The sequence below is a fragment of the Watersipora subatra genome, chromosome 5 (assembly GCF_963576615.1).
Source record: "Watersipora subatra chromosome 5, tzWatSuba1.1, whole genome shotgun sequence".
NCBI classification, from domain to species: Eukaryota; Metazoa; Bryozoa; class Gymnolaemata; order Cheilostomatida; family Watersiporidae; genus Watersipora; species Watersipora subatra.
In genome coordinates this window covers 29029746-29042045 of record NC_088712.1, presented here as the reverse complement: position 1 = coordinate 29042045, position 12300 = coordinate 29029746, and the positions used below count along the sequence as shown (strand labels likewise).

The 12300-nt window shown below is 36.7% G+C and overlaps 1 protein-coding gene across 1 annotated transcript in view; it reads right to left on the bottom strand.

Annotated features, from left to right (window-relative positions):
* LOC137396306 (sodium/glucose cotransporter 4-like) overlaps nucleotides 1-12300 on the bottom strand; it is a 73260-nt gene that overhangs the window by 35514 nt on the left and 25446 nt on the right. Inside the window, exons 5-9 of the mRNA XM_068082522.1 lie at nucleotides 10880-10984; nucleotides 10524-10629; nucleotides 7424-7504; nucleotides 1962-2105; nucleotides 1271-1389 (exon numbers count right to left, since the gene is read on the bottom strand). Of these exons, the coding sequence (XP_067938623.1) occupies nucleotides 1271-1389; nucleotides 1962-2105; nucleotides 7424-7504; nucleotides 10524-10629; nucleotides 10880-10984 (555 nt within the window). The remainder of the gene's footprint in view (nucleotides 1-1270; nucleotides 1390-1961; nucleotides 2106-7423; nucleotides 7505-10523; nucleotides 10630-10879; nucleotides 10985-12300) is intronic.

Genomic DNA, 12300 nt, shown 5'->3' with positions numbered 1-12300 from the left:
CCACAGGGCATTTCTGTGTCATTTTTGCTAAGGAGGCATGACAATGGGGTTTAACGAGTCTTTAATTTAATAGATAGAATAAAACATATCATACCTTATTTACTATACCTACTAGAAATATTGTAGTCAAGCAGTGATTACTTGTCATTAAAAGGTGAGAAGAAAAACTTACATCAAATTTTATTTGCGCATTTAGCCAAATCGGCTTCGTAAACAAATCTATGCCTTTTTTATTACGCGCGTCTTCGCTATCACCGATAACACATAGGTCCTTAGTCTGTTTCCGCTATCGCCTTGTTAGAAACAGCCATCAGCGTTGATAGTAGCAGTGAACATTTAATAACTCTGTTTAAATTGATTACCACATCTAGCTATTATGGATTACATAATACATTATAACCAAGTTTTACTAAGCCAACAAGCCTTACTAACGGAAAAAGCCGATAATGCAAAGTTTTTTATGATATTTGGAGCACCATCTACAAAAAGTCAGAGAGGTCCATAGAACATTCTTAAGTATTAAGCTACCATAGACCCTATCTTCTGCCACCTGTTGACACGAAAATGTCCTGTAGCCCCAGACTATCTTGACTGTTTAACAATCCACCTGTTAACGCTGCGAGTACGAATGTCAGTCAATAAAAACTGTGAAAAATGATAAATAAATTGAAAAGAAATATAATTGCTTTGTAACTTTGAAGATACATGTATATCTGTTTAGAAAATTTAAACATAAAATCCATATCAACAAACCCGATACCCAAAAAACCCGTAGGCAAAGAAATACCCAAGCCTAGCGCTACTGGCTACCCGATACTCGAAAAACCCGAACAGAAGGGGGCGGGTCTAAACCCGTTGACCAAGAAGTACTCGTGCCCAGCACTAGTTCAGACATACAAACAGTATCTGCTCCAACATATGATGGTTCTGACATACAAACAAATATTAGAATAGGGTTAATTTGAATGTCGAGGCTTGACTATAAGTAATTGTAAGGCATGCAACATACACTGTAGATTTCCATACTTATAATATACTTACACTTGATGTGATGTACACTTATAAATACAGTAGACGCTCCTAATACATAAATAATCCATTCCAGGAACGTTTGTGTTGTAGGGAATTTACGTTATAAGAACAGTAAAATACGTGTAAACTGCCTAATCTATTCCAAGATCTTTCCAAACTCACTCCTTTCGACAAAAAGGAAAAACTTTATTTAAAAAACAAATTTATTCTAAAAAACAAAGGTAAGTATTTGACTTACTTGATCTGAACACCAGTACCAAACACTGGAGATGGTGAGGCCAAAGATGACACCGGGCCATGGCAAGGAGCCATCATCCGCTGGTCTCATTAGATGAAAAGCATTCTTGTGTGTTAAACCTTCAATAGATAGCTTTACAGTAGATATAGAGATAATAGGCACTTCTATGAAAATTACTTGTTCTGGATTATGCATAATCACTTTGAGCATCGACCTAGCCAATCCTTGACATGTAGACCAAATACAGCCCATTCTAGGTAGACTAAATAATAATATTGAAACACTATAATAGCCTTAGGTTTTCAAAATAGGATATCACCAATAATTAAGGAATAGCCATTTACCCACAACACCACCTTCTGCTTTGAGCAAATTATTTGCTTGACATTGCCGGATGAAATCTGTCAGATGATACTGCCATAAAAGATTATCATCATGTGTAATAACTATATGCATAATTATTCCTCTGTGCAGAAAGGCAAACAAGTGGTGCAGTAGTAGCGCGCTTGGTTTTGAACCCAAATATCTGGGTTTGAATCCCATGTGAGGCAATCTCTTTTCCTAAAGCCCTTAGAATGGCTTCAGAGAGATGGATGAACAGACGGACATGGCTATTATTATAGTAAAGATTCTGATGGTTGGTAACACATCTTGTTGCACTCTGCTAGTAATAACGTGTAACAAAGCTCACCACACTCAGCATACTGTTCTTGCTTGTCAGTTACATTTAGCCCGAGTGTCGTGTGGAAGACGTACTCTTTTGTAAAGTTTGGCCACGCCTCTGGACCAGTAAACTTTTCCTCCAGCATACTGTACCCACCAATCTTAAGAAAACCTATCATGAACAGGAGTAGTATGGTACAAAACTGTGGATACACCAGTTTATGTAGTACAAAATGGACAGATGGTGGTTACAAGACATTTAAATACCGTACTTTTCGGACTATAAGCTGCACCCCTATATAAGCTGCATCTGCTTTATTTTCACAAAAAATGATAATAAAACAATACAAAGGCCGCACTTTTGTATAGGCCGCAGAACTCGAGGCGGTGCTTTTTAACGCAGCCGCAACTTTCCTTTTTAAAACGGAACAGTGCCTAACGGCACAGTTTCGTATTAATCGATGCTTTTTAACCTAGTGCCTATCGGAACAGTACCGTTAGGCATTGTTTCGTATTTTCTTTCACCGCTAGAGGCGCACTAACTGGAGATTCTGGTTAATGCGCCCTAACAATGAAAGAAAAAGCCACACATTAGCCGCACCCTTATATAAGCTGCATGACTCAAATCATCAGAAAAAAGTAGCGGCTAATTGTCCGAAAAGTACGATAATTCTAAATTGAATGTCAAAACCAACGTTCAAAGCCTCACTTTTATATATAGACCAAGAAGCAGGTCTATAAAAGACCATAAAAGCAGGTCTGTGATAGCCTCAGTGTCACATAGGAACAAGTGTGACTTCTATGTTAATAAGACTGTTAAATAGTTTAAGATTAAAACATTTGTTACCTCTCGCTCTCATTACATTTGTGAAGGCGATTTGTTAACATTGTAACTAAGGCTAAGGGTAAATTATATCCCATTCTATCATCTGAAATCTAGGCTGTAGACCAGTGGTTCTTATCCTTGTTGGCTGTACTGAACCCACTATTTTCATATGCACTTCCATCAAACCCTTCTATATTAAAAATATATGATTTTTCCCATTCGAGACATAAGCATGTCATTTACTGGAAGGCGAAATCAACTGTGCATTAACATCACTGTGTTCAAAGAACAAATCCGACGAACTCAATAATTCCAAACTCACAACAAATTACATATATCTTCTTATAAAGACATGACCTTGCAAATCAGTGTGACTTCTGCTGTTGCCAAAGAGAGACCTTCACTGAACCCCTGAGACCGACTAACCCATCGAAGCCTTGGGTTCAACCGAACCCATGTTAAGAACCGTTGGTCTAGACACTATCCTATCTGTTGATTCTGTTGATAAGGTTAAGGTGATTTCACCTTTTCACAAAATAATCCAAATACAGTTTGTAAAAACAATAGATAACAAGAATAGAAGATAAAAAGATCCCTTTACTTACAGTACAGATGCTACCCTACATACGAACATTCGAGTTACAAACAATGTAGATACGAACGGCGTTGTACGTACGTCAAAAATGTTCGTACAGAGATGCTGTAAGTTAGGTTTCGTATTGCGCGCCTTTTTCGTGTAGTGCGGCTTTCCTTTTAATCTTTTTAGGAAACTACTCAGCTAATGTATTCGAGACGTTCAGCAACATTTTTAAAAATGCAGCAACAATTCTTTTACAGTAGCAGTTTCTCTCCAGCTGCATACATCTTCAGACGCAGTACAAACCGATATAGGTTACTTATACAAGCCTTGAAGGTTGACTTGCAACAAAATTCACTTTACAGTTATTTAGCATCAAAAGATTCACCATGTCTTACTCGGCTGTGTTGTAGGTGCAAAATATGTGGAAATGTGATTACAAGCTCTTAAAAGCTCAAAAACGAAAAGCCGCCGTAGATTGGAATCAGTTTATTTCTCTGATGTAGTCATTACATTTGGTTATCGTCTTGTCACGTGATGTTCTCACGTGAATTGAAAGGCCAATAAAAGGCTTAATATAAAACTTCTCGTAGCACTAGTTTCTGACAAACACTTTGGGTTTTACCGAAGACCTCATATCAAATATAAATGTCCGCTACTTTACAGTTTTGTTTCGGCTTGGTCTAATCGTCAAGTCGTAATCTGATCATGTGACCCATACTTCCTGCCAAACAGCGCGAATAATTTCTGCAGCATTTTTCGATTATCACAGGTGACCAACAGGCTCGTCATGTTTATCAGACAATGATATGTACTCCTTCGAGCTAAGGTTGAAAAATTAAACAAATTTTCACGGTAGGTTATAAGATATCAGTGCTGAAAGCGACAGCATTACAATGATGATGAAATAGACGTGTAAGAACAATAGACATGGATGATTTTATTGAATGCGTGAAGTATATTTTCAAAAATATTTCGACAAATGAGGTTGCATGAAAGTGTAAACAGAAGCCATCTCGTTCATCTACGTCCCATTTGAGCCGTTTTGGAAAGAGATTCTAATCTATGGCGGTTTTGTGATGACGGCGATTAACTGTTTGTTTTTGAGCTTTTAAGAGCTTTTAATCACATTTCCACATATTTGGCACCTACAACACAACTGAGTAAAACATAGTGTATCTTTTGATACCAAATAACTGTAATGTGAATTTTGTTGCAAGTCAACCTTTAAACATACTTATATAATCTTTAAACATACGTCCCGTACAAAATAACTATCTGAGACAACTTACGAACAAATTCGCTTAACAAGTGGCCGTTCGGAACCTATCTCATTCGTAAGTTGGGGTTCATTTGTATATATAGCTAACAAGATATTTAGTTAATAACGCATATCAACTTGAGTACACACTTTACTTGTTTGTTATAAGTCTGAGTTGTTGACAATTTGTTGCAGGTACTTAAGGAAGTCTTGTACCTACCTGAATTATAGACAATCTTTATCCAATAATAGTAATCTTATCAAATGCTGGTTTAGGCCAAAAAACAAATGTAGATTTGTTACCCATATGCTCTCCGTGAAATGATGATGTCTAAATGCTGCTGATTGCAGATTTTTAACAATGCCTCCGCAACACTTGATGCTAATAAGTTGGGTTGTTTCATATTTTTAGAGCCGATGAACGTAGGAGATCCTAAATTGTCACTTTTATGAAAATTAAACAGGTAAAGTATTCTGTTTAATACAAAATAATTAAAATGAAACAGCAAGTACAGTGAGATAATAATAATATTGATAATAAAAACAGTAATGATGATAACAATAATAATTAATTTTTGGAGAATAATAGTAATAAGAATTTTGAGAAGGAAGAGACCAAGCAAGAGTATAAAGACACCAAGGCAGAAGAGAAACAACAGGAAAGGAAGGACAAAGCACTACATAGACAATGCACCAAAATTGCAGACAAAACAGACACAAGGAAAACCTACAAATGTCTAAAGAATGGATTTATGAAAAAGGAAACAGAAGGACTAGTGTGACACAGGATCAGGCACTACCAACATGATGGAAGAAAGTTCATATAGAGAAACAACGAGGAACACTATTTTTCAGAATGTGTAACGACAGGGAAGAGATAGCCTTTCATATACTCAGTGAGTGTTCGAAAATGGCACAGACCGAGTATAAGAAATGACATGACAAGGTTGCATAACTGATTCATTGGAACCTGTGCAAGCGGTATGGATTAGATCACAAGAGGAATTGGTACGAGCATCAGGCAGAGAGTGTGACAGAAAACGACAAAGCAAAGATACTGTGGGACTTTTCTATACAAACAGACCAAATCATATCAGCCCGCAGACCAGACAATGTTAAGCAAGACAAAGAGATCGACCACACATGGATCATCAACATAGCCGTGTCAGAAGACGCAAGGATAACAGAAAAAACGAAAGTGGAGAGGTATGAAGACATGGCAGGAGAGATAAGAAGAATATGAAAAACATCGGCGACGGTAGTATCAATCACCGTGGGGGCAAATGCAGCTGCTAGACATAGAGAAGAAGGAAGTAGATAGAGTACAATTCTCTGCCTTACTAGGATCAGTGAGTATACTGAGAAAGGTGTTGGATATTAGAGTTGCCCCGATTCTAATATCGGACCCGGTATCGGTGCCGATATGGGTGTTAAGTATTTGAATCGGTATCGGCCGATCTTTTCTTAAAAAATTGGAAACTTCAGATACTTTTTACAGGTCAACTATTTAGCAGAAAACCGTATTTTAGCCTGCTACACTAATAACAAATCATCAGCTGCAAGTTCCTTCTTTTTACCTAATGAATTCCGAGCCTGTCACACAATCTATTTCATGTCTATAGCCTAATAAACATTCACACAGCTGAGGAATATTTTGGCTTTAGTCAGGACGTAATCACAAAGTGCGGTATTGCCCAATTACAGCGATATGATTTATTGCAGCCAATCACGAACAAAATAACAATCATGAGAAACAAGAATGCGGTGTAATGTTTCTATTTACTAGCATTACGAAAGTAATTTGAGCAGCCGATGCATAAACCCATAAAGTTATCTATCTGTCTCTTGATCCTGACTATATGATGTATCGTTTGTATCGCATAAATTAACCTCAGTGGCTTATCGGTATTTAGCCTGTCCTCCGTCATCTGTGGCAAGTGAGCCTTCAGTACTACTGGCTACATCGATAGTGATAGAAGATAAAGACATCTCACTGAGATAATTGAATCACTAACGGTAATTAAACGAAACATTTATTTGCTCTAAACAGTACAGGCGCGGCAGTTCGTTCAGCAGTAGAAGAAAGACTTAATTATTACAGATAAAGCTGTACCACTAACAGTAATTACCATTATTAATAACAGATTTCATGAACCATGGACTGTTTTGCTACTAGATGCACGGTATGGCAGTATATGAATGTATGTCTTTTTTCCATAAATACAAACAAATAATACATGAATATTTATATTTTCTTTGCATTATATTTATATTTGCATAATAAAATTAACAATTATCTATGCAACCCAAAAGATCTGAATCGGTATTTGAATCGGATTATTTTTCAATAAGAATCGGTATATCGAATCGGTATCTGAATCGGCTGGTGAAATTAGAATCGGGGCATCTCTATTGGATACCCCAGGTTAGGGGTTGAAGCCCGATACCAACGTATCACCAGCTGAAGAGCTGAGGACATCAACAAGGATAGTAATAATAATAATAATAGCAATAATATAATATTGCTCATGATGATAAGCAGAAGAAGATAGACTTAAGTTCTGAGGTACATTTAAGTAGTTGGGCTCTGCAAGAGAGTTGTGTATAAAATGATGCGTTCCCATATGACTCAGATATTCCTATGAAAGCTAACTATAAAGCTGTCGTGAACCAAGGTCATATTCATAATTTACCTGTTCTTCTGCTAACTTAAATCAATTATAAATTATTCCATAAAAAATCATTGCAGATTAGTTGTTAGTCTCATAACTATTTTCTCAAAACCAATAGATTTTTCTAACATCAGAGGTCCTTTAAGCAACTTACTCAAGACCATAAGAACGAAAGCTCCAATGACCATAATAAACACTTGTACAAAGTCCGTCCATATCACAGCACTCAGTCCGCCTGCAACAGAAAAGGTATTCATATTTACCCTTCAAAAGGCTACATGGGAGAATTATCTATCCCTGACTGGGGGTGCAACTGGTAAAGCCTATGTGGGCCTAAAATTCGGAGTTGTTCTCTCTCACTGCTTTCACCGGTCTGCAGCTGACACCATGGCTACTTTATCGATTAGGGGGTACTTGTGAATGAAGTGAATAAAAGAAATTTCAGCATTTACCGAGCCTGTTGGCTATATTGCAAGAAGTCGCATCACATCAAAGTAAACGTTAAATCAGGCTACGTTTTACTGATGTTTCATAGAAGCTTATGCATAGCCACTGTCAGGGAAACTTCGAGCTTAACATCGTGTACCCGACCATCGCTAAGATTAATGTCATTCTTCCACAATGGTCATGAGTACATAATTGGATTCCAACCACGATGCCTCTATCGCATAAAAAGTTCAACAGCTTTCTATAAACTTTCAATTCTTTCTAGTAGAAGCTTTGTCTTCTACTAAATCTACAGATGGTGAGCTATAATCCTATGCCATGCGCCAAGTATTTTTCGTTGATGTCTATACAGTAAAATGCAAATAAAATTACTCAGCACAGTAAAAGGTATTCTACCGAATATTATTGTTAATTGTGATGGCTGTTTATTCCCATTACAACCAGAGTTATTGGGTAGCCCGTGGCCTTCGCAAGCCTGTAACCCTCTTCATCACTCACATGTTATTTTTTAGCACACAAAAAAACTAAATAAGGTTTAGGTACACTAGTCTAAAGGCACATTTATGCTTATGTTTCCAGGTGCCAAAACAAAGCTATACATCTATACAGTGCACCCTCGAGATACGATGTTAAATCGTTCCAGAGTTGGTATCGTATGGTGAAAAAATCGTATGTAGGGGTATAGAGACCATTGTAATTATACAATGCAAACACCCCCTGGTAAAGATCGTCAATTTTTTTTTATAAAAATGTGTACATATTGACAATTAGCAACAAAATAGTATGTTAACTTTAGTAATTATAGTTACCTACAGTAACTGTATTGTATTTAGTGTATTTTAATGGTTATGATCTGCAATAAAACGCAAAATTATAATGTGTGTACCAAATGCAGTACGTATGGTAAGGAGTTCTTGCCTTCAAAAGGTACGCATAACATAAACTTTGAATTCACTTCAAGTAAGTTTAGCTTGCTAAGCCTACAATTAAAACTAAGTTTTAGTATGTATTTTGAACTATTTTACTGAATTTCAACTTTTTATCACGAAATTTTATCCTTCAGCAGTTCCTATCTTCACTTTCACTATAAACCTTAGCCTATCTGGTTGAAACCTTTTTCAACCTAAATCAATAAGGCCGAGCGATGCAGTTATAGAAAGCGGCCTCTCGCACACTTGACCATTTAATGGCTACCGAAAAGAAAAATAAAATTTTATTTTCTATACAGGATGTACATACCTTTGGAGTAACGTGGCTTTAGCTGGTACATGTAGCGAGTAAAGCAGAGAGGAGGCAAAAACCTATCAATGCTAATTATGGTGCTGTACACTTCAAAATAAATTTAAAACGTAACGAATTGGAATTTTTTAGCAGGCTAAAAGAAGTTGTCCATTCCTGTCCAATTTTTCTACTGGTTTAAAAGAAAAAATTGATGGTGTAATGCAGAAAATTGCTTGCTAGTGCTTGTAAAAGGATCCAGAGAATGTGGTACAGTAGTTTGTCTTGTATGAAATGTGCACAAGAATCAATGTAACCATACATACAAAGTTTGTATGTATTTATACCCTAGAGGGCAGGGCTTTAGCAAGTTTCAGAAAGTAATGTGGATGCGTCAACTATCTTGAGTAGCTAGTTATATGAGTTACATACATACATACGATGAATTGTATTCACGTAGGAGATAACAAGACCATATGCAAAGACATGGTTAAACAAGAAAATAAAACATAAAATCAAAAGGAAAGAAATAAAATGAATAAAATATGAAAAACATGCCACACAAGAGATAAATAATATATATTATACATGCATTATTTTAATGTACCAGTCCACATCAGTAAATTAAACACTTGAAATATTTCTGCAAATGTGGGGTTTTCTGTATCTTTTACATCCTTGCCTTTACTAAATGGTTGCTCCTTTTGAATGCTGATCGCGTGCATGACCTAGCTCATTCAAATCTTCAGTCGGAAGCTCTTTCTTGTGCTTGCTTTAATGGAGTTCTTGTTTTAATAATAATTGCAAGTGCTGATTGGTTGCGATCATATTCCTTGACAATGTTAATAATACGGGCCCTTTCTTCTTATTTACGACATCCAACTTTGTTGACATAGAAATCATTTTTCCTTCATTTTGTAACGTTTGTATCGGTCTCAGATTCCATAGATAACGAATTAAATGTAGATACTTGTAGTTATATATGTATGCTGACTTAAAAGTTTATAGTAAAAGATATAATAACGCTACAAATGAACATTTGCTCTCGCTTGTGTATTTTACACGAAATTTTTCACGAGGACATGAGAGAAGTCGATCATCGTGTCTCTTCTAAACGTTCTAAGAATGTTTTCGGCAAACTATATTTCGGTGTCTTTTTTATTTTGACGTGTGTTATGACCACACCGACGGCCAAATTTTAGCTCGGGCGAAATTTTTCTCAAATTCGTATGGTGAAATAAAATTCGTATAGCGAGGTGAAGATATCACAATGTTTGACTTCGTAAGGTGAAAAAATCGTCTATCAGGGTAATTGTATCTCGAGGGTGCACTGTACATTGCAACTGAAAGTTTCAGCCAGACACTCATCACATGGAAATAAGATCATTCAACTTTCCGACACTGAATAGATGTCTGATTTTTCAGAAAACTTAAAAGGGCCTGTCGACCGAACATGACTCACTCGTACTTCTGTTAATCAGTTATGAATGGCAACTTACCAAAATGCTATAACTATGAGGCAGCTTTAGCGTTAACCAAAAGCTCGCTGTTCAAGTTTACCAGCTTATAGTAAGAGATGTCACTCTTACCTGCTATAGTGAAAAGCATAGCCAAAACAAGGAGAGCTATAATGGCCCCCCAGATATCCCAGCCGATGCTCTGCTCAATGAAGACAGCACCGGCGTATAAGTCAGCCTGCAGCACAGAAAATCTGATAGTAACTTTAGACAAGTATCCGCAACAGGATGTTTCACTGCAGGTTCACCGACAGTGCATCAACGTTACAGATATGTTTCAATTTGATATTTCAAAAGTTGTAAACCAATTTTTTTAAAAAGTGTGCCAAGGCAGGTACCGAATTTACAGTTACGCAGACTGAACATCACTGACATGGAATGCAGCGGGAGGTCGGTGTCAAGGTCAAAAGGTTGAGAGAACTACTTACAGAAACTTTGGTAAATATGTAGAGAATGACAGCAAGTACAGCCAGGTAAACACGTATTCTTTCCCCTCCAAATCTCTTCTTCAAGTACTCTGGCATCGTGTAAACCTATCATGACAAATGTGATAGAGGGTTAGGGACCCATAGACTGTTCAATGAAGTGGAGTGTTACAGACTCGTTAACTGTCCAATGAGATGGAGTGTTAGAAACCCATAGATGTCCAAATATCTAGAGGGTTAAAGAGCAATAGACGGTCAGTGTAAAAACAACAGAAAACTAGCATGTAGCCAGTGGTAAAGTCTAATAGATTTGTCTCTCGATAGAAAAAGTCTTGTCTCGTGAAACTACACTCTGTTCATTTGATGAGTTACTACATAGTTCCCTGGCTGTCTAGCGTGCTGGACGATCAGCTCAGATATAAAAGTGTTGGGTTGCTAGGCTAAATGTTATAGGTTCAAATACAATCTGATGCAATCTTTTTTCTTGACCTTCAAACAAGGCTTCGGATAGACCGACGGCTGAGTCCTCTGGTAGTCTGATGTGCCATGAGAGATCGTATCAAAAAAGCACAGAGAATTAATATCTTTACATTTATTCCTAATAAATGTTGATTGGTTGATTGATTCAGTTGTTAGACTGTTGGTCCATCATGCCAAAAGTTGTGAGTTAGAATCCTATGCGATGCAATCGTTTTTTCAATCTTTAACCAAGACTGTCGAACAGACTGGCAGGTCTTATTATAGTAAAAATTAGATTTTAATGTAAGCAGATTAAGGAATGAACCTGCAAACTTGTCAGCATTTGTTTAGAAACATTCGCAATGTTACAGCAGAAACCTCTCAATGATTTGTCGATTTTAAAGGTGTCTTGAGAACTCTACTAACTCTAAACATGATTGGTTTGTCAATATCCACTTTGGATTTGTCTCCTCTGGTTTGTCCCTTTAATATGACGGGGTTCAAATGCTGCCAACTATGTATTTTACCGCTGTCTATGCAGTTCATCATTTGAGTGCATATACTGAGAGTTGAACATTGGGTTACTTTTCCCAGACCAAACACGAGCGAAGCAATTGTTTGGGAGATTTATGGTAAATGCATATGTGCACACAACACACGAAAATTATTCATCAACGGCCGTCGCAACCCTTGTACCGAAATCTCATCAACAAATTTAACCATTTTTCAATGAAGTCGTTTAAGTATAATAACGATACAAAACACATATAAACCTATTTAAATATATTACCAAGTCTTTATTATTAGTAGAAAATTTCCTAAACCATACCCATATGATCGGATTATACATAAATAGACAGATTAATTCGGCCTAAAATCGTTATTAAAACTTGACAAGCCTTATTTTTATCAAAATTAAGACCGGCAAATGAAACGCCGAGCGACAGAGAATAGAACCATTAAGT